This window comes from Drosophila biarmipes, chromosome 3R, assembly GCF_025231255.1.
Source record: "Drosophila biarmipes strain raj3 chromosome 3R, RU_DBia_V1.1, whole genome shotgun sequence".
Classification (NCBI taxonomy): Eukaryota; Metazoa; Arthropoda; class Insecta; order Diptera; family Drosophilidae; genus Drosophila; species Drosophila biarmipes.
In genome coordinates, this window is record NC_066616.1 from 11070025 (window position 1) to 11089104 (window position 19080).

Sequence of the window (19080 nt, forward strand, 5' to 3'; positions counted from 1 at the left end):
CTCTCAATTATAAAATCATAAAGTTGGTAGATTACCGTTAAAAGCCGGTGATGGTTGTGGTGTGACCGTAATTAACCTGCTACGAAACGCGTATTTTCCTCCACCCAGTAGGACCGCACCTAGTGTGACCGCTCGCCAGTCGCATTCTTGTTGTTGTCTGTTTCGTGGGCCAAAAAAATAAAATATTAACTACGCGAAAAGTGGCCGATATATATGTGCAGCGGTCGGTGCAAGTGCTAAATGGGTACATAGTGCATATGTACACACAGCGACACAGGCATGGTGGAGGCCACGACGTCAGAGCTGCGCCTGGAGGCCCCCAACTCGTACACGTACCTCCTGGCGACCCTCAGCCTGACGCTCACTTTCATCGTAATGCTGGGCGCTTGTCTCTGCTGCAAGAAGCGCATTCCCAAGTGAGTTCCTCCTCCCGATTCCTCCAAGGATCAGGAGCGCATTTCCAGGGGCTTTTCCCAGACGGCGGGAACAGCGCGGTGTAAGCCAGCGAGAGAGTGAAAGTGGGTCTCTTTTTCCGCCGCTACGCCACCCAGTTCCAGTTGGATGCACCCATGTCACTTATCACACACTCTCTATTCCCTCTGCCTCCCTAGAAATGACTTGATGGGCGTAGAGGGCATGGTCAAGCTGAAGAATCCCGAAGAGGTCGTTGTGGTCACCAACCTGGTGGGCAACAGCGAGTCCCAGGCTGAGCTAAACGCATCCACAGTCTCCAATGCAGACTCTGAAAAGAGGTGGGTGTATATTACTATTTCAGCAGATCATGGAGTAAATGAATCCTCTTCCATTTCCAGGTCAAGCACTGCCGCCCATCGCAGTTTGCCGGACATTCCCGTGGCCGAGAGCAATGATAACGGCTCCGAACTATACGAAACCGTGGCGGACAAGCAGCTGGTCGATGCCCGCAATGCCCGTAGCCAAAGTCGTAAGTGGTAATTCAGATTCAAAGAAGCATCTAATGCATATCCTGCTTCCAATCACTCCCACAGCCCAGCCAAGCATGAAGAAACAGACCAGCGTGTCGCAGCATAGCTCAATCAGCCAGGCGGATGATGTCAGTTCACCGTACTCGCGCGTAAAGGGTCTGCCGCACGACTACGCCAAGGTGCGGGGCACTGAGCATCCCTATGCCCAGCTGAATGCCCCTTCCACTTCGCATGTGGCCAACCATGGATCTGCAGCAGCTGCTGCTGCGGCGGCTGTAGTGGCCGGATCCTCCAGCGACGGCATCGATCCCATGCACCGCAGCTCCCAGCACAGCGAGGGCTCAAGGGAGCACAATGACTCGGCGCCGGTACAAGCAGAGATTCCCGCCGCCTCCGCCATTGCAGGCATGATTTCGGCTAGCCAAGATCTGCCCTACATGACGCCACCCATCGCCAACCAGCATTTTAGCGGCGACTCGCAGGATTCATCAAGTAAGTTCGTAGCACGCGAGGTGATGTCATATCCCTAAGTACTTTGTTCCGCAGAGGGATACACAAGCATTAGTGTAAGAGAACCACTGGCAAACATTCTGGCCCAACAACCACCGGGGAAACCGTCGAATAGGAACCCGACTTTATCGCGGGATGTGAACGACTCCCACTACGCCACCGTATCGGACGATTCTGGTGAGTCACGGGAAAAGAAACAAATTTCTAGGGAAATGTCTAAAAGTGTGCCATTATTTCCTCGGTTTATAAACAATTATGTTGATACAAGTTATATAAAAAAAACTTAAATTAAGTTTTATAATTTTTCAGATGAAACTTATGCGGCCATTGAGGATCCCAACAATCGCCACCAGGCCAATGCCGCTGATATTTACACGAGTGGTTCGGAGACCTACGCACAAATCCAGCCCATGCAGGCCAATCCCATAGTGGTGGCCGTCGAGATTAATAACAGCAGCAGTATCCCGACTGCCAATGCTTCAACCGTCATGGTCGGAGTCGGTGCCAGCGGCGGAATACACCGACCCACCAGCAGCAGCGGTGCCGATCATGGCATGCCTGTTCCACCGCCGGTGGACAGCCTGCGAGCTCAGATGCACTCGCGACAGGCCTCATCCTCGTCCAACAACAGCACGTCTGTGTGCAATCTGGGTTCACCAAAGCCGGAGAAGCGCCAGGCGAACTCGCCGCTGCCACCGACGCCCAAAGCAAGTGTGGGGCAGTCGCATCATCTGCACGCCGGCAGCATTAGTAACCTAACTTCTGGCCGGAACTCGGTTATATCGGTGATTGAAGCGGGTGCTGAAGGTCACGAGGCAGAATCTGGGGAATCGTCGCCGCAGCGCAAGCACAGCAAGAGTCTCAGTCCATCCAAGGAAGGCGAGGGCAACAAAAACATTGAGGGCATGTACGCCAAGGTAATATGGATGTCAGTCAGTATTTAAAACCCATGCTAACCAATTTCGTATAATCGTAGGTCATGAAAAAGCACAAATTTTCGCGCAACTCTCCGTCCTCACAGAACAGTTCGCCCATTCTGTCCAGAAAGCAACAGCAGGATGCCTTGGGCGTGAGTCCGCTGGACAGTGCTGCAGCCTTATTAGTGGATGCCCAAAAAGGTCGTGTGCGGAGCAATAGCTATTCGGCCAAGGATCACGGCTACGAAACGATTCCAGCCGATGGCCAGGTGATGCACGAGAACCGAAAGTCGGATTGCTATGCGGCCAACATGTTGCAAAAGGAGCGTCTGCAGGAGGGAGGAGGTATGTCCACCGCCCTTCTTAGACCCTTTTTAACCGTCCCTGTTCGATGATTGCTGGGTAAATGAGCTGATTTGTGTAATCTGCCCATAGAATTTACCCTGGCTTTGTCGCTAATCCCTGCCTAATGCCTAATCTGCCTATCTATCTATCTGTCTCTCCTTGTCTCTCCTCAAAAATGCCTTCCCAAACTTAGTTGCTATGCCAAAATGAGTAATTTCCGTGTTTGTACAACTCAAACAGCGAAAATTTAATGAGTTTTTCTTTGGAAGTAGCCGTGGTTAGTATCTTCTGCAGCAAATCCGGCAGTTCTTCTCATGAACCCAAGTAAATACTGAGCTAGAAGCAGTTGACTAATACTTTGTTATTTCCGCCGCAATTTCAGCGATTGCCCAGCCAGTTACGATAGCAACAGCAATTGCGGTCAGCGCCAGCACAAAGCACTACGAGACTATCCTTAACCAGCCACAGCCGCCGCCACCGACGCCGCCGTCCAACAGCAACAACGATCCAGGCTACGAGCAACTGCAGCTCCACCCAGTTCCCGCCGGCGAGGATGAAGCCAAAAAGTCGGACTACGATCCCAACTACGAGGTGCTCAAGAGTCGAGCCCACTCGGACGACGGCTATGCCAAGGTGCTGGAGAAGAAGCGCCCGCCCGTCCCCGCTGACGCCTCCGGCTACAGCACCATTCCAGGGGCGGATGCCAACCACAACTATGCCAGCATTCTGGAGACGAAGGCCGCTGCGGAGACGGACCACTACGCGCGGATAGCAGAAAAAGCCTTGGCGGGAACTCCGGGCAGCGGCAGTAGTCGCCTGACCCTCACATCACCCAGCTCCACATCCAATTCCATCTCGCTGAACTCTTCGACGGTGGCCACCAGCACGCCCCCGTCCCTGTCGCAGTACGAATCGCTGACGGGAACGGGCAGTGAAACGGATCCCAACTACGAGTCGGTTTGCTACCTGACCACGGCGGCCAACGCAGCGACGACCACCACTACGACGACCAGCACGAGCAGTGGGGCGGAGCCGGGCTATGAGCCGCTGCAGGCAGATCAGGAGTCGGACACGCAGGCGAGCAGTCCGCTGAGTGGAGCAGCCTCCACGCCCAGCGAGCAGTTGCTGGTGGACGACTACTTTCACGTGTAGCCCGCGGAACGGCGGCCAGTGAGCTGGATCTCCCCTCATCAGTTTTTGCTAAGCAATTCCTCACGCACATATCATCCATTCGATGCACAGAACCCCACACATCCACGCTTACATCGTAGTTAGGAACGGCACTCGCCAAGCGACAGTCTTAGATTGCACTAGCGTGGGTCACTGACACACGGGCTGATCGGGACAGCAGTAATCCCATCCCATAATGGCACAGCTTCCTATCGGTTTGCCCTTTAGAATATAGCGTAGCTTTAGGTTGACTTTTTTGTACAAACTATTTGTGTGACCGGCGGCTCGACAATTGCTTCCGGGCGAGGGTGGGTAATCGCTTCAAGTATCTACTCCATTATTATTATTCTATCTCAGTACCAGTGCGTCCTATTTTAGGTAAATTGAATGCAGGGGTCTCACTTGACGCGCCACTAGTTTAAATTGATAACCACACACACCGGCGGTCCGCAGAGGGTTGTGCTTAGGCCAATGGTATTTAGATGGCGGGCGGGAGGACTTACCTACTATACATATATGTATATTATATATATTTTTATATGTTTTGGCGTTTTTGCTGCTTTTTACTTTACTGAGGTCCGGTATAGGATTAGTATATACACGTATTTACACACACAATACCCACGAGAAAGCAAGCCAAGTATTTGTATTGATAAATGTTAATGGAACACTTCCAAGTATTCAACCATCAAGAAACTAAGATAAAATGTTCAATAAATTATTGATGACACAACGCGGTTGCTATTTTGATATCTGTAGGTATACAATTATGTTTATTGATATTGCATATGTATGTATATCTGCTTACGGGTTGCAACAAGGCGGATCAATATATTGATGTGGTGGTTTCACCAGGACAGAACCTCTACCAGGTGCACCTGCACCAAATACAATCAATTCTAAATCACAAAATATAATCTTCAAGGTCGACAAGGTGAGAAAAAAGAACTAATTGGCTGTTCAATGAACTTTCTTTGTTTTGGGCAACCAATCTTATCCACTGATCTACCTTTGATAAGCTTTCGGGTCTGTCCCGGTGGAGCACCCTTTAAGAGCTGTGCTAATAATAGATCGGTTGCAGAAGTCTTATACTCAGGTTTACATTGTTTTAACTATGGTTTTAACTAATTTTCATAACTTTAACTAGAACAGAGACGTTTTAAAAATTCCTTACTGTACGTTACAAGTTCGGGGGCACATAAAGGGGTAACGGGGACACATTGCACTTGCAACCACATCGAGCACATATAATGGAGATTATCTGATTGGGTAAATGCCTGCTGGCAGTCCGTCACGGCCCAGTCGCGGGACCGCGGGTGAGTCGAGTCACCCACGCGTAGATGAGGGCGCACACCACGAACTGCAGGAATATAAACTGGTAGTCGAAGATCATGCTACACCTGTGAAATGTTAACGATGAAACGCGCCCGACAAGCGCCGACCAAGCAGCCGCTTCCACGTCTCATTCGTTGTTGTCGTCAGCCATCGGGATTACAGCAGGCGCCACTGCCGCCGCCGGAAGAGGAGGTTGCACTGGGGCTAGAGGCTGCACCTGGGCAGCGATTGATGGTGCCGGCTCCCGATTGAGCAGGGCTATGTTGCTGGCTTTCATGCGCGCTATGGAGGAGGCCATTCCAGAGCCGTTGCCCATAGCTGATAGACACGGTGACATACAAGGAGTTGTGCATGATGAATTGCTGATTTCACACTGGTCAAGTAGGCGGAGAAGCTCGTTGGTGTCGGGTCCGCCATTGGTTTTCTGCTGCGGCTCATCCTTGGAGAGCAGCGCCAGGGCGGTGGTTAGGTCCCACATCTGGATGGCGCCGTTGCAGTGACCGGTGAGTATGAAGCGGGATCCCATGCGCGACGATACCTCGCACTCGTGCACACAGAAAGCCGAGATTGTGGAGCTGTCCACGGACCGGATGACGCACACCCGGTCCCCGTTGGAGGCCAAGCGCACGTACAGTTGATCCGTTTCGGGCACCACTTTCTGCACGAATATCATATCGTCGTAATCGCCGTAGGGTCCGAAATCATTGCCAGCCGCATAGCTGTAGCTGGTGTCGGTGGCCTCTAGCGAGACGATCTTGAAAGAGGCCTCCGGCGTGGAGCCCGGCTGAGTGGACAGCATACCCCTAAAGCGGGTGAGACTCCAGGTTCGCACGTGGTGGTACTCGCTGCACACGGAGACGAGGTACTTCTCCGACAGCATCACCTTCGTAACAGGACTCTGGTGCACAAAGAAAGTCTCGAACAGATGTGGGCCATGGCCAGCTGTCTCCGGATGCTGAACGATAATCCGCACGGCCCCCGACTTGGTGCCGTAGGCAATCTCTATCCAATTGCCACTGATGCTCGAGGTCTTTGGGGTAAGGTACACCGAGATGGCCGTGATGGGGTCCAGTGTGACATCTTTGTAGAGCTCCGTGACCAGCAAATCGTTGTCTTTCATCCGGAGCGGGAACTTCTGCATGTCTATGTAGTAGATGGATCCGTTGTTGCAGCCCAACAGCAGGAACGAGCCGGCCGAGTCGAAGGAAAGCACGGGCACCAGGTCCTGGATCTGCCAGTGCTGGGTCATGGCGTGCCACACGCCGATCTTGCCGGACGAGGATAGGGCCACCAGTTGGCTACCGATGAAGAAGAGATACTCCACCCGGACGTTTAGATTGAAGGTGCCCACGTCTGTTTTCTGACCACCTTCCTGGATGCTCCACAACCTGATTTGACTGCCGTACGATATGGCTACCATCTTGCTGGGCACTGGCTCCGCCGCGGAGGTGTTCACCTTCGAATTGATGGCGATCCTTTCTATGGTGGCGTCGATGTGTGGCGATGTGAAGACCTGTTGCCAACCGTTTGAGTCCTTCACGCGGTAGCAGGTCACAAAGTGAGCGTAGGCCACTGCTATCCAGTTTTGGTGCGCCTTGATGATCTGCACTCGCATGGGGTCCACCCATTGTGAGTTCTGCGTGGGGCTGAACACCAGGCCCACTTCGTTCCGGAAGACCTTGTTCAGATCCGCCGAAGAGTTTCGCGAGTGCCGCATAAAGTCCATCGAAGGATTGCGGGAGTGCAGCATGGGTGCTGGCGGATTAGGGCCAGTGCCACTGCTTCCCGTGCGACCCAATCGCAGATCCCACGACGAATTTCGTGAGTGTGAGGAACGCGAGGGCTCCGGAACCCGTACCATGGAGCCGGGACGAGCACTAACCGCACTGGCCGAAGTGGAGGGCAGGGGCTCGTCCACAACAGCGGCGGTGGCGGCTGGCACGGCTTCGTTTGAGGGCATGGCCGGCGCCGCCAGGAAGCCGTAGAAGAGCACATCGCCGCAGGACGAATGGCTGAGGTCCTCGCAGAGGGCCAGGCGCTTGGTCAGCGGCGTGATCCCATAGTATTCCGCCTCGTGCCGCAAGGCGCGAATCTCGCAGTTCTTGATGTCGATGTCCTTGGTCCTCAGGTAGTTGAGGATGATCGAAAAGAGCGTCGGGTCGCGGTCGATGAAGATGGCGTTGTGTTCGTCCCTCAGGCTCGAGATGCGTCCGCTGAGCAGGGCCGTAAAGAAGGTGTCCGGGATCCACGTAAGCGTTTGCCGCGACGTGGAAAAGCTGAGGAAGGCGAGATGGAGATTGCATGCGTCATCAGTGTGGTCAGTTGGGGTTTCAGTTCCCAGTTCTTTGTTCTTACCGCTGACCACCCACATTGAGGTTGACCAGGTCGCTGCTGGCGGGGTGCGTGAAGTAGGACATGGCAGTCCGATGATCCGATGACCCCCTGGCTGCCGCAGCAGCAGCGGACGGATTGGTGTGCCCTAAATGCGTCTCTATTTGTGTGGCTTCCGTGCTCCCAGCGCTCCAGCCAGCGACTGATACGGCGGACGCAGTGGCAGCCGCACCAGCGAAGCAGATAACTCGCTAACTCGCGTTTTCGGATCCCAGCCCCACTTGATGCGCTGCGGGGTGCAATTTATTCGTTTAACTCTGGGCACTGGCTATTTATTTATTTATTATTTGTTGCACTGCACCGTGGGCACTAGGGATGGGCACGTCGATCGTGACTGCTCCCGATCACGGCCAGTCACAGTTCACAGGGGGTCCCCGGTGCATTTAATGCGTCCTGCGACAGCTTATACTTTTCTTTGTCTAATTTGGTAAACAAAATTAATTATGTTATTTTTAGGAACCAAATCTGGCAACTAAGCCCCACTGTTTCAGGTAAACTGAACAGAATGGGTTTTAATAATGGTCATTATATTTGATATTGTGGTTTAGAGACTAAATTTTCAATCACTATATTTTAATGTGAGTTGTGCATAAAAATCTTTTAAAGCATTAATAAACCTTCTGCTTATACTTACATACTCAACATATTTATTTTAATTTGCTATATTTTATATTATTTAATTTTCAAAAAGCCACCGTTATGAATCACGTTTTCTGTTATCTTTCCAAAGCCCATCACTAACGTTTAACAAAATTATCCGGTTATACGGTCACATTACATTTTCTGTAACAACGGTTTATTTCGATTGGCGGCGAATTTAAAACAGGCCAAAAGCAACACCTTGAAAAAAACTCACCTTAGAGCTCATGGATCTCAGTGTCTATTCTAAGCCTTAGGAACTCAGCCTCAAACTAGTTTCGGAAGACACGACTCAAAATTTCACATAGGCCAGAATGCCAGCGGCAAAGTGCGGTTGCTTGAAAAAGGAGGCTCGCGTCCATGTCATCTACGTGGGTGGAACAATCGGAATGATCCGCAACGAGTCCGGCGGTGGGTGAATCAGTAGCTTTAATATCGATCTTTCTCTAAACCCTTGTCTTCCATTAGTACTGCACACCGTGCCGAATTTGTTGGCCGAGCGCCTCCATGAGTTTTCCAGCTGTCACGACAAAAATTACGTGAGCAAGAGTGATGATGGGGGCTTCATGGCTCTACCGGCAGTGGCCAATGCTCCTTATCGAGTCCTCTACGATATGGTCGAGTTCTGCCCTCTGATGGACTCCAGCTGCATGGGGATTTGCGACTGGAAGCGCTTGGCTAACGAAGTGGGAGTAAGTTTGGAAACCGGGGTTCCTTGATTTCATATGCAATCATTTATTTTTCCCCTTTCCAGAAAACCTATAAGTCCTACGATGGCTTTGTCATTCTCCATGGCACCGATACCCTGGCCTACTCCGCCTCGGCGCTCTCCTTCATGCTGGAGAACCTTAACAAGCCAGTAGTGTTCACGGGTGCTCAGATACCTATCTTCGAGGCTCGAAGCGATGGTCGGGAAAACTTCCTGGGCGCTCTGCTGATTGCCGGCAATTACAACATTCCGGAGGTGCTCGTCTTCTTCGGCAACAAGATCCTGCGAGGCTGTCGCTCTACGAAGCTCAACTCGGACTCCTTCCACGCTCTGGACTCGCCAAATCTACCTCCTTTGGGTAGGGCTGGTGTGAATATTGAGATCAACAGCCGCCAAATCTTCCGGCCATGCAACGTTAAACCATTTAATGTTCATCCAGAGTTAAACAAGAACGTGGCTCTGTTGCGGATTTACCCGGGAATAAGTGTCGATGTGGTGAGGGCCTTCCTAAAGGACCCCATACAGGGCGTAGTCCTCCAGACCTTTGGAGCAGGCAACTTCCCCGTGAATCGTGAGGATTTGCTCGACGAACTGAGGGAGGCGGTCCACAGGTGCGTCATTATCGTAAACATCACCCAGTGCTCGGCGGGCATGGTCACCAATTCCTATGAGACTAGCCACGCCCTGCTGGAGGTGGGCGTAATCCCCGGCTACGACATGACCCAGGAGGCTGCCTTCACCAAGCTGGCCTACGTGCTCTCCAAGCCCGAGTGGGATGTGGCCAACAAGAAGAAGGTGATGCTGCTGAGTCTGCGCGGTGAGCTGACCACCAACAAGGTGGCCAAGATCAATGACATCGACCTGATCGAGGGCGTGGCCCGCACCCTGCACATGTCCACGGCGCTGGAGCGGCAGCAGATGTGCTCCACCTTCTATCCCGCTCTGGTGGCGGCCGCAGTCACCGAAGGTGATGTCCACAAGTTGGGCGATCTCAAGCAGTACGGCGCCAATCTGTGTGACACCAACTGCGATGGACGCTCCGCCATGCACTTGGCCTGCTTCCTGGGCAAGCTGAACTGCGTCTGCTTCCTGATCTCTGCTGGTTGTCCGGTTAATGTCCACGATCGGTTCAACCGCACGCCACTGCACGAGGCCATCGACACGGACAACCATGATATCATCAAGGCGCTGCTCAAGAGCGGGGCCAAGCTCAACGACCAGCCGCTGGTCCAGGCGGAACTGCTGCGCGCCCTCACGGAGCGGGGTAAGATCAGGCGGCTGGAGTCCTTCCGGCTGGCCGGGGCCGATCTCACACTGGCCGATCGCACGGGTCGAACGGCTCTGCACTACGCCTGTCAGCTGGGCAACCACGAGGTGGTGGAGTACCTGCTGCCGCACTACAAGAATCCGTACCTCAAGGACGAGCTGGGCATGTCGCCTATCGATTACGCCAAGGCAGCCAACCATGCCCACATCCTGACGCTGCTGCGATTCCGGGAGACCGAGCTGGCCAAGGAGGATCCCTGTTCCTGCTCGAATTAGAGAAAACTATTAATCCCAAGGTCCAAATCCAAATTAAAGATCACAACCGCTTTTGTCAAATTTCAAATATTATTAGCTTATACCTTGTGTATATATAAGTATGTATATTTAGTGGTTTGTCCAAGTCAAGGGCGACGACGTTATTAGCTTGCATAGGTAACACATTAAAATCAATCTCTACATAGTATAGTCGCGCGTCGAGGACGCGCTTAAAGTTGCTGTTAGTAAAACAATACACTCTGATCTTCGTATATTTCATATAGTTGAATATAGAATATAGTATGCAGTATTATGTGTTGTGGTTATTTGATCCTACGAAATTGAACCGCTTGGGGGAGAACACGGGCAAACAAGGTATAAATTAAATGTTAGGCAATAAAAACAAAATACTTAATTCACACGCAACTATCGGATAATGTCATCTATGCAGTAGTTATGGTTTTGCGTTCACTTAGCCTAGGCTACAGACTTAAACTAAAAATGATTTGCATAATTCGAATACTCGGCCCGTAGACAAACTAAATACTAAACTCTGTTCATTGACTTACACGACTAAAATGACACATGGCTTTTGTTTCGTTTCTATTTCTCTTTACGTTTGAGCTACAAATTTGATCTACAACATTTAGACATGAAATATTGCTTGGTATTTTACGCTTGGTAAAGGCTTTTGATTTTGTATCTTGTCCGTGTGCTGTGTTCCAGTAGAATTCGCATAGATTCGTATGAATATATAGAGTAGTGTGCTGTACTTCGTTTAAATGTAGTTATGTTATGTGTTTACCATACTCGTATATTCATAGGTTAGTTTGCTGAAGCATTGGCTGCCGCTAATCTAGTTTGTTGTTAATACTTAGAATTGCTTTCTTCGAATTGTTGTTAGTCAGGGGCCGACTCGCTCGCCTCGGCGTACATATCTCCTCTCTCATTAATATCTATGGCTTACACGTAGTTTACGTTTACGTTAATTGATGTAATTTTAAAATCTCTACTAATCTACATTACAAAATTGTTCTTCACTGGGCTCGAGAGGACTCGATTGCTCCTCCTTCGTTTACAACACTTTGACGTACAAACAAATGCATTGCGTAATTAAGGTGTTCCTCTTTTTCAGTTTCAGTTTCATTCATTCGTTGTGACATAAATGGGTAGGTTTCAGTGTTCTTTGTATTGATTTATCCGTTTTATGCTTAGTTAAAAAGTGAAAACTTTGCGTGTGAGTTCGTGTTAAACTAAATTGCACATTGAGTTAAATTTTGAACGCAAGAGTAATTAGTTATTATTTACATACAATTAATTGTATTATAGTGTGTGTTCGTTTGTTGGTTTCCTTTTGAATATTTACAGCAACACGTGAGATGTGCGAGAGATTTGAGAGCTTGGCCTTAACGTCTTAAGATAGATATAGCTAGGGATGGGACCGTGGTCGAGCTGCCGAAGTTTGTTGCTTTCCTAGTTGACCATCAGCGTGTGTGATTCCATGGGCGCCGCCGAGTCGTAGAGCGTGTCCGTGTCCTGAGTGGGCTCGCCCTGCAGTTGACACTGGTTGGACAGGGTGCCAGCACCGCAGTCGCAAAAGAAGCTGTGAAATAAACCAGGGTTTATTATTACTGATTCTATTAAAGTTACAAAATTAGGTTATGTATTGGCAAACAAATTGACATGCCAAGTATAAATTCATAAAGAATCTACAGACAATCTACTTTCTTTAACTATAACATATCACTAAGTGGCCCCTACTCACCGATCGTGTCGTATAAATTCAACGTCATGACCAGCATGACAATTCTTGATGCAATTCACGCAGATGGCGTTGCGGTCGGTTGTGTTGCAGGTCTGGCAGCGGTAGAAGTCGTGCATGGGAAAGGAGGTGTAGCTGCTAATCTTGTACAGGCACTGCCCGCTGGAGACGGCCTTCTCCACCTCGTCCTCGTTGTTGAAGATGTTGTTGCCGCGGGTAATTGGCTGAACGCCACTGGCTAGGCACAGCCCGCCGAACTTGTTCTTGAATATCTGATTATGCTCCAGCGTGGCCGTCGCATTGTTGGTTATCTCCACGCCCGCAGCCTGGCCATCGTAGATGCGATTTCGTCGTAGGATCGGATGCGATTGCGTCGATATTAGGACTCCGGCCTGAGTATTGCGGAAGATATCGTTTTCCTCCAGGATGCCCTTGCCGCCGTTGAAGATGCAGATGCCGCCATCACGGCCGTCATAGATCTTATTGCGCTTGAGCGTTGGATTGGAGTCAGTTTTGATCCAAACACCAGCCATGGCGTTGTCGAAGATCTCGTTCTGCTCGAGCAATCCGAGGCCACCGTTGTAGACGAGCACTCCACCATTCTGTCCGCCCCAAATTTTGTTGCCTCTGATAACCGGATTGCTGCCTGTGCGGATCTGGACTCCCGAGTACAGGTGGTTGAATATGTCGTTGTCCTCCAGCTTGCCATGACCGTTGTCGTAGAAGTACACTCCCACCTGTTTGCCCGAATGGATCCGGTTGCGTCGCAGAACAGGAGTGCTGCCAGTAGTGATCCACACGCCAGCCAGTGTGTTGGAGTACACCTCGTTCTCCTCGATCAGTCCCTGGCCCTTTTCGTGCACATAGATGCCGCCGTGTTGGCCATGGTGGATCTTGTTGTGCCGCACTATGGGATCGCTGTTGGTGCGGATCTGAATTCCGGCCAGCGCATTGCCGTAAATGTTGTTGTGCTCTATGAGACCTCGACCCTCGCCAAAGATGTACACGCCACCTTGGTGTCCGTTGTAGATCTCGTTCTTGCGGATGGTGGGATTGCTGTTGGAAGTTATCCAGACACCTTTGCAATAAAGAGTAAGTATATGTAAGATAAGTATATGTAAATCATTTAATCTTGGGCCCGCCTTACCTGCAAAGTTATTTGAATGAATGCGGTTCTCGATGAACTGACCCAGTCCATTCTCATGCACATAGATGCCGCCCGTCTGACCGTGATGGATCTCGCACTTGACCACGGTAGGATTGGCTCCGGCCTTAACCTCGAAGCCAGCTATGCGGTTGTTGTGAATGTCGTTCTTCTCAAAGTAACCCTAAAAAATTAATTAGAATTTTTTTAAATGCCTCATTTTAAAGTATATCTTTATGGTAAATAATAAACGTTGAAACAATGAAATTTGTTTGTTGCGCGATGAGCTGAGGATACCCAGTTTCTTTCCACTTACCATTCCATTTTCGAAGGTGAAAATGCCCACATCCCGTCCATGGTGTATATGGTTCTCCCGCATGATGGGGCTGGCGAAGTTCTTGACCCAAATGCCCGCCAGGGCGTTCCGGCTGATCTCGTTGTGCTCGTAGGTTCCCTGGGCGTAGTCGGTGACGTAGAGACCCACATTCTCGCAGTCGCTGATATCGCAGTTGCGGATCACGGGATTGGCATTCACGCCACCCACACAGACGGCAGCGCCCACCACCGAAGTGGAGCGAATGATGCAATTGTCCACGGTGGGTGAACAGTTCTCGCCAATGTCCAAGCAGTAGTGCTTATGATGCGACACCGTCGAAGTGACTTCCGGCGAGAATTTGAGTGTGAGGTAACCTACGTAGGCGTACTTGGCTCCCTCGACGAACATCACCGTGGATCCGGCTTCTCGTTCCAGGATCACCGATTCGGCTACGTTGCCAGGCGCTGCTCCAACCAAAGCCACGTCCGAGTCGATAAACAGATATTCGCCCTTGTAATGGCCGGCATGGAGGAATATCAGTGGACCGGGGTGCTCGGTTGGGGCCACCTGCTCTTCATAAATATTGACCAGGGCATTGACGCTGGCCCCACCTGCTCCACCTGCGCCCGCCGACGCACTTGTGTTGGACAGTCCGGCGGAGACCACGTTGCCTGCACCTGCGCCAGGAGGCACAAAACCGCCCGCTGCGGCACGCTCTTCTGGGTAATCCAGAGCAGCCTGAATGGTGTTGAAGAACACAATGCTGCGACCGGAGCTGCGACGCTCCTGGTAACCTGGTCGCACATGCACTCCACGGTACAGCTGGCGAAAGCTCTCCTTCCACGGATTGGCGTACTCCGACTCCTCCGGCTTTTCGAATACGAACTTGCACAGTTCAGGGTTAAAGAGCGGCAGGTCGTACTCGAAGACTGACTGGTAGAGGCGCTTCCAGAGCTCCGTGTCGTTGGCAATGGTGTTAAAGCGCTTGCATACGAGCGCCAGGCGGCAGAGGTCTTGTTCCATCAGATACGAGAAGATGGCCAGCAGCACTTCGTCGGGGAGTTCGTACTGGAGGTACTGGGCCGCCGTGGGCGCACCACCTGCTCCTCCGGAAGCCGCTGTCCCTGCTCCGGCTGCTTCTCCTGTGGCTCCCGCAGCGGGACCCATCTCGCCACCTTGCGTGTAGAGGCGACGCGATCGTTTCCTGGCGGGGAGCATGTAGTTATTGTCCTCGATGGCCGCACCCACGGGCAGTGCCCCACAATGCTGCTGTGGCACTGAGCTGTGGACATTGGGTGGCTGCGCCAGAGTGGCTCCCGTTGTGGGTGCATTGTTCACCGGGAAGGTGGCACTGGTCGAAGGCGCCTGTACATTGGACGAGGAGCTCGAAGACGAGGCAGACGAAGACGACGAGCTGGAGGAGGATGACGACGATGAGCTAGAGGGCGAGGCGCCGGGATTGACCAGCGGCGGGGAACCGCTCGAGGGTCCCACGAGTATGGCGGCGGCAGTTGTTGCCACGGCGGAAGAGGAGCTGGTCGGCCACTGCTCGTGGCTGCTGGCGGAGATCTTGCGGCGCAAGTCGTAGGGACTCTGATGACTACTTCCGGCCGAGGCGGTGGCAGCAGCTGCCGCGGCAGCGGACGTTGTTGCCGCACTAGATCCGGCTGTGGCGCAGGTGGACTTCGATGAGGTGGAGGAGGAGGCTCCCAAAGCCGGCGGCGTTGACTGGCTGGTGCCGGCGCCCGAGCTCTCAGTGGTGTCCATCATTTGCAGGGCATTGTAGAAGCTGCCAGAGAAGCCGGAGGAAGCTCCACTGGAACCGCTAGCTCCTTGGCCGCTGTCAAAGTACTCTGCTGAACTGGAGGCTCCTGCCGCAGTTGCTCCGGCGCCCGCTGCTGCTGTAGCTGCTCCCCCGCCTCCGGAAGTCGATGTGGCACTGCTGCTCCCGCTGCTACTGCTGTTGTTGTTGGTGTTGCTACCACCGCCGCCGCTACCGTTCGAACCGGAGGCACCTGCTCCCGCTCCGGCGGCGGCCACGTTCTGCTGGAGCATGGGGTCCATGATGTTGCCCGTCGGCCGGTTGGGCATCGCTATCCGGTTGGCTCCTTTCCGGCGGGAGCGGCGCACGTAGGTGCGCGACGAGGTGAACGAGGCGCTCGGCATCTTCCCGTCACCTGCCCAGTGAGGATGAGTTTTCCGCGAGTTAATCGGAGCCAAAGACTTTTGCGCTTGAGTTTTCACAGTTTTCCAACCCCATATGCACACGCACTCACACAGCCCTACGCATACACACACTGGCACATGCACATGCACAATTTGGCGACGACTTTTCTCTCGTTTTCCCCTTCACTTCACTTTCGCAGCGAGGGAGCTTTGGATTTGGATCGTTCCGAATGGGATCGGCGGCTATGTCCCGGGATCCTGCGACCAACAATTAATTAAACTCCATTTGTTTTAGTTTGTCTGTCTGCTGCCTGCTCTTCTTATTGCTAGTGTGTGCGTGCGTGTGAGTGTGCCTTTTTCGGGGTTTCTATCCTTTGTCTCTCCTTTGTTTTGTTTTATTTGGTTAGAGGAGCACAGCTAGCGCACACACTGGCCTGATGCCGTCTCGCTCGCTCATTGTTACTCTGTCTCCCCTTCAATTCGTCTTCGCAGCAGACACTCAGCTTTCTTTTCGCTGTTTTCCCGGCCAAAAAACACTTTCCGCAGTTAAGATGCGATAGCTGCACTAATTAGCAGTCGCAGTCGACACGATTGCACACTATTTTGCGGAAAATTCAGCAGCGAAACCACGAAATTAATCCGATTCTTAATTTTAGCGTCCAGTGTGACCGCGGCCCTGCTGCTCGGAACATACCACTCGTTTTGCGATAATATACCAAACCACGACCCCGTATTTCGGTATTTTTTCTGTCCGACGATTGTCTTATCGGAGAAATCGATTTTTTTGGGCGCGTAATATTTTTAATTTAAATTTATGTTAACTACTTAACTTTAATACATCATAATATCCCATGCTTAAATCAATAAAATAAGTATTACATAATTTTTAACAATTCTTTATAAGTAGACATTTAAAACTCAAAAAGCTACACATCTGCTGAAAATATCGAACCCATGATTTTGACAGTGACCTAGAAGCTCGAAAAGTGAAGAAAACTGAACTTTTTGAGAGCCCCGTCAAGTAGTCAACATGCAAGGCCGCCCCACGCCCCTTTGGGCATGAGTTTCCCCGTTCACTTGTTTGTCATTGTCATTTTGCGCCTTGTTTTGACTGCTCCATTGAACGAATGCCCAGCATTGAACTTGCCTCACGCGATCGTATCGGCTTTGTACATAAATACATATTGGATTCATAAAAAGTCTTTATTCCAAGTTCTACATAGCTTAGCATTTACATTGTAAATGCCCAGTGGCAGCTGAAGAAAACAAATATGAAATTTGAAGCTATTACAAAAATTAAGCTTTAAATAATATTTATCTGAAACGAAAGAAAATAATTTTTGTAAAACGAACTTCAAATTTTCGAAATTTATAACTCCTATTAATAATTATATTTAAAGTTGTTTGCTGCTTAAAATAATGTTATGTAGTTTACCTTTCCTAAACAGACCTCCCATGCTCTATTTTTCTTTTTACTTGCGACTCAAACCAAATAAAATAAAATTAATCTTCCGTTGCTCTTAATTTATTATATAATTTTCTGCAATAAAAATTAATAACAAAATTGCTGGCTTTGGTAAAAGTATTTTTTTATGATATCTTGGTGGCCATTTGGGCTTCTTTTGGGAGTGCTCTCATCGCCTTAGTTTTCCTTAATTTTTTCCGGTTTTCGGCGCTTCAAGCAGTAGTTCTGAGTATTGTTTTGGTGTGCGCTTTGTGCTGCCCATTTAGGGGGCATTACGCTGGGCTCTCTTCCTCTTCCCCTACTTTCCTCTGCTTTCACCCGGCGTGAATGATAATGGCGTACGCATCCCTTTGGCCCGACACCCCTCGAACAGGGGTGGGGTCTAGGGGTGGTGTCTATGGGGCGACTATGGCCATATGTTCTCGGCTGCCTGCTGGCCCATCGGTACTCCCCGAACGCCCCTCGCCGCTGACCTCAATAATAATTTCGTCTAATTGCTTCGTAATTATGCCGCGCACATGCTTTTCTTGATTCGCCCGTTGTTGGTAATTCACTTGGCCCCCACGGTTACCTTCCTATCTGCGCTGGTGCGTGCCCTCCGTGGTCCTCCCTGCTCCTCCTTGGTGCTCCTCGTGTCCCCGGCAAGGATGTGCGGTGGTGGCTCCAAGTGGGTGGCCCTCGGCGTCCGAGTCGGCCATTTTGGCATGTTATTATTTGTCTCTTTTGTTTTGCGCAATTTTTCGTCATTTGCTTCATTTTCTGTCATTAGAGGCATTTAACTTTTTGCTGTTTTGCCTCTTTCCGATTTGCCTCCATTATTCAGGCGGCCGCGACCACTCGCATTTCCCATTTCGCATCCAGGCCGCCAGGAGAGCGGAGTACATGGAAATGGATTTTCCTGCGGTCAAGTGGAAGGAGCGGAAAATGGTCTAAATTAGTTATAATTCTTGCAATAATAAAAGAATATTTAGTATTTTGAAATTTATAATTTTTAAGGAAGGCTTTGAGCTCAAAAAAGTACCTATCAGAAAATTGCACCATTTTGAAATAAAAGGAACTTTTTCTATAAATAATAACAAGAAAAGAAATTTACTAAATTCAAATAAATAAAATTAATGTGATCATTTAAACAATTAGGTAAATATTAACTAAATAATGATCTTTAATATAAGCTTGCCATACAGTAGGAAAAATATAAGAATAAAATGTATTTTTAAACAAGGAAAGGTAACTTTTAATGGGTAATGGGTTATTTCTTGGAATCAAAGCTTATAGGCCTTTCGAAGTGCAAATAATATGTTTAATAAATCCTTAAAATTTACTTAAGGCAATTGCGAGTCACAAATATTTTTCCCGTTTGCAAAGCATTTTAGTGCAGAAACCTTTAGGGAAGCTACCTTCCTAGCCAACTTTTCAGGCCAAACACTTGTAGACCGTATGGGGCTGCAGCCAAGGAGCGTATCAATGTGTGTCAATGGGCTGTTGACTCCAATTGGGTCCGCCTGTCCGCCTGGAGAGGGCCATAAACTGCAGTCGGGCTCTATTTGCCCCTTGACACGCGGCATATGCGAAGTCGTTTAGATGCTATCGCTCACATTTTTAATGACAACTAATGCGAGTGTCCTTTGGGCCACCCGATTGCCCCCTTAATCACATTTCGCGGAGGGCAGGGGCGGGGCGTGTCTCGCTCTTTTGGTACAAGTATGTCTAATGCGCAGAACTTTTAATTGAGTTTAAAATTGCATG

At 50.3% G+C, this 19080-nt stretch overlaps 4 protein-coding genes across 5 annotated transcripts; 2 read left to right on the plus strand and 2 right to left on the minus strand.

Annotated features, from left to right (window-relative positions):
• The first annotated feature begins 128 nt into the window (after nucleotides 1-128).
• On the plus strand, nucleotides 129-4619 carry LOC108031686 (serine-rich adhesin for platelets). Of its 2 annotated transcripts, XR_006367592.2 has the most exons (9): nucleotides 130-416; nucleotides 612-752; nucleotides 813-943; nucleotides 1008-1436; nucleotides 1491-1631; nucleotides 1764-2371; nucleotides 2431-2716; nucleotides 2910-2993; nucleotides 3099-3229. XR_006367592.2 is itself a non-coding variant. In XM_017105331.3 (8 exons), exons 1-8 carry the CDS (start codon nucleotides 280-282, stop codon nucleotides 3866-3868), a joined length of 2643 nt encoding a protein of 880 aa, XP_016960820.1. In that variant the 5' UTR covers nucleotides 129-279; the 3' UTR covers nucleotides 3869-4619. The 2 variants fall into 2 exon arrangements, 1 of the variants encoding a protein (XP_016960820.1); XM_017105331.3 differs by lacking the exon at nucleotides 2910-2993 and having other exon boundaries at nucleotides 129-416; nucleotides 3099-4619.
• A 5-nt stretch (nucleotides 4620-4624) lies between these two features.
• On the minus strand, nucleotides 4625-7957 carry LOC108031685 (BTB/POZ domain-containing protein KCTD3). Its single transcript, XM_017105330.3, has 2 exons — nucleotides 7577-7957; nucleotides 4625-7497 (listed from the first exon to the last, which is right to left on the minus strand). Exons 1-2 carry the CDS (start codon nucleotides 7636-7638, stop codon nucleotides 5349-5351), a joined length of 2211 nt encoding a protein of 736 aa, XP_016960819.1. The 5' UTR covers nucleotides 7639-7957; the 3' UTR covers nucleotides 4625-5348.
• A 466-nt stretch (nucleotides 7958-8423) lies between these two features.
• On the plus strand, nucleotides 8424-10569 carry LOC108031659 (L-asparaginase 1). The gene is made up of 3 exons (XM_017105295.3): nucleotides 8424-8662; nucleotides 8720-8943; nucleotides 9006-10569. Exons 1-3 carry the CDS (start codon nucleotides 8566-8568, stop codon nucleotides 10500-10502), a joined length of 1818 nt encoding a protein of 605 aa, XP_016960784.1. The 5' UTR covers nucleotides 8424-8565; the 3' UTR covers nucleotides 10503-10569.
• Nucleotides 10570-11264: 695 nt separating this feature from the next.
• On the minus strand, nucleotides 11265-16557 carry LOC108031658 (F-box only protein 11). The gene is made up of 4 exons (XM_017105293.3): nucleotides 13704-16557; nucleotides 13391-13571; nucleotides 12247-13321; nucleotides 11265-12084 (listed from the first exon to the last, which is right to left on the minus strand). The coding sequence occupies exons 1-4, from the start codon at nucleotides 15867-15869 to the stop codon at nucleotides 11955-11957; spliced, it is 3552 nt and encodes a 1183-aa protein (XP_016960782.1). The 5' UTR covers nucleotides 15870-16557; the 3' UTR covers nucleotides 11265-11954.
• Nucleotides 16558-19080: the final 2523 nt, after the last annotated feature.

Bases quoted from the DNA above. Each gene is read 5' to 3' on its own strand.
- LOC108031658 (XM_017105293.3), bottom strand. From the start codon at position 15,869: ATGCCGAGCGCCTCGTTCACCTCGTCGCGCACCTACGTGCGCCGCTCC. The intron at 13,572-13,703 runs GTAAGTGGAAAG...TTAATTTTTTAG, and splicing joins TCACCTTCGAAAATGGAATG to GGTTACTTTGAGAAGAACGA. The intron at 12,085-12,246 runs GTGAGTAGGGGC...TTTATTTCACAG, and splicing joins GAATTTATACGACACGATCG to CTTCTTTTGCGACTGCGGTG.
- LOC108031686 (XM_017105331.3), top strand. From the start codon at position 280: ATGGTGGAGGCCACGACGTCAGAGCTGCGCCTGGAGGCCCCCAACTCG. The intron at 417-611 runs GTGAGTTCCTCC...CTGCCTCCCTAG, and splicing joins TGCAAGAAGCGCATTCCCAA to AAATGACTTGATGGGCGTAG. The intron at 753-812 runs GTGGGTGTATAT...TTCCATTTCCAG, and splicing joins AATGCAGACTCTGAAAAGAG to GTCAAGCACTGCCGCCCATC.
- LOC108031659 (XM_017105295.3), top strand. From the start codon at position 8,566: ATGCCAGCGGCAAAGTGCGGTTGCTTGAAAAAGGAGGCTCGCGTCCAT. The intron at 8,663-8,719 runs GTGGGTGAATCA...GTCTTCCATTAG, and splicing joins GATCCGCAACGAGTCCGGCG to TACTGCACACCGTGCCGAAT. The intron at 8,944-9,005 runs GTAAGTTTGGAA...TCCCCTTTCCAG, and splicing joins GCTTGGCTAACGAAGTGGGA to AAAACCTATAAGTCCTACGA.
- LOC108031685 (XM_017105330.3), bottom strand. From the start codon at position 7,638: ATGTCCTACTTCACGCACCCCGCCAGCAGCGACCTGGTCAACCTCAAT. The intron at 7,498-7,576 runs GTAAGAACAAAG...CGCCTTCCTCAG, and splicing joins CTCAATGTGGGTGGTCAGCG to CTTTTCCACGTCGCGGCAAA.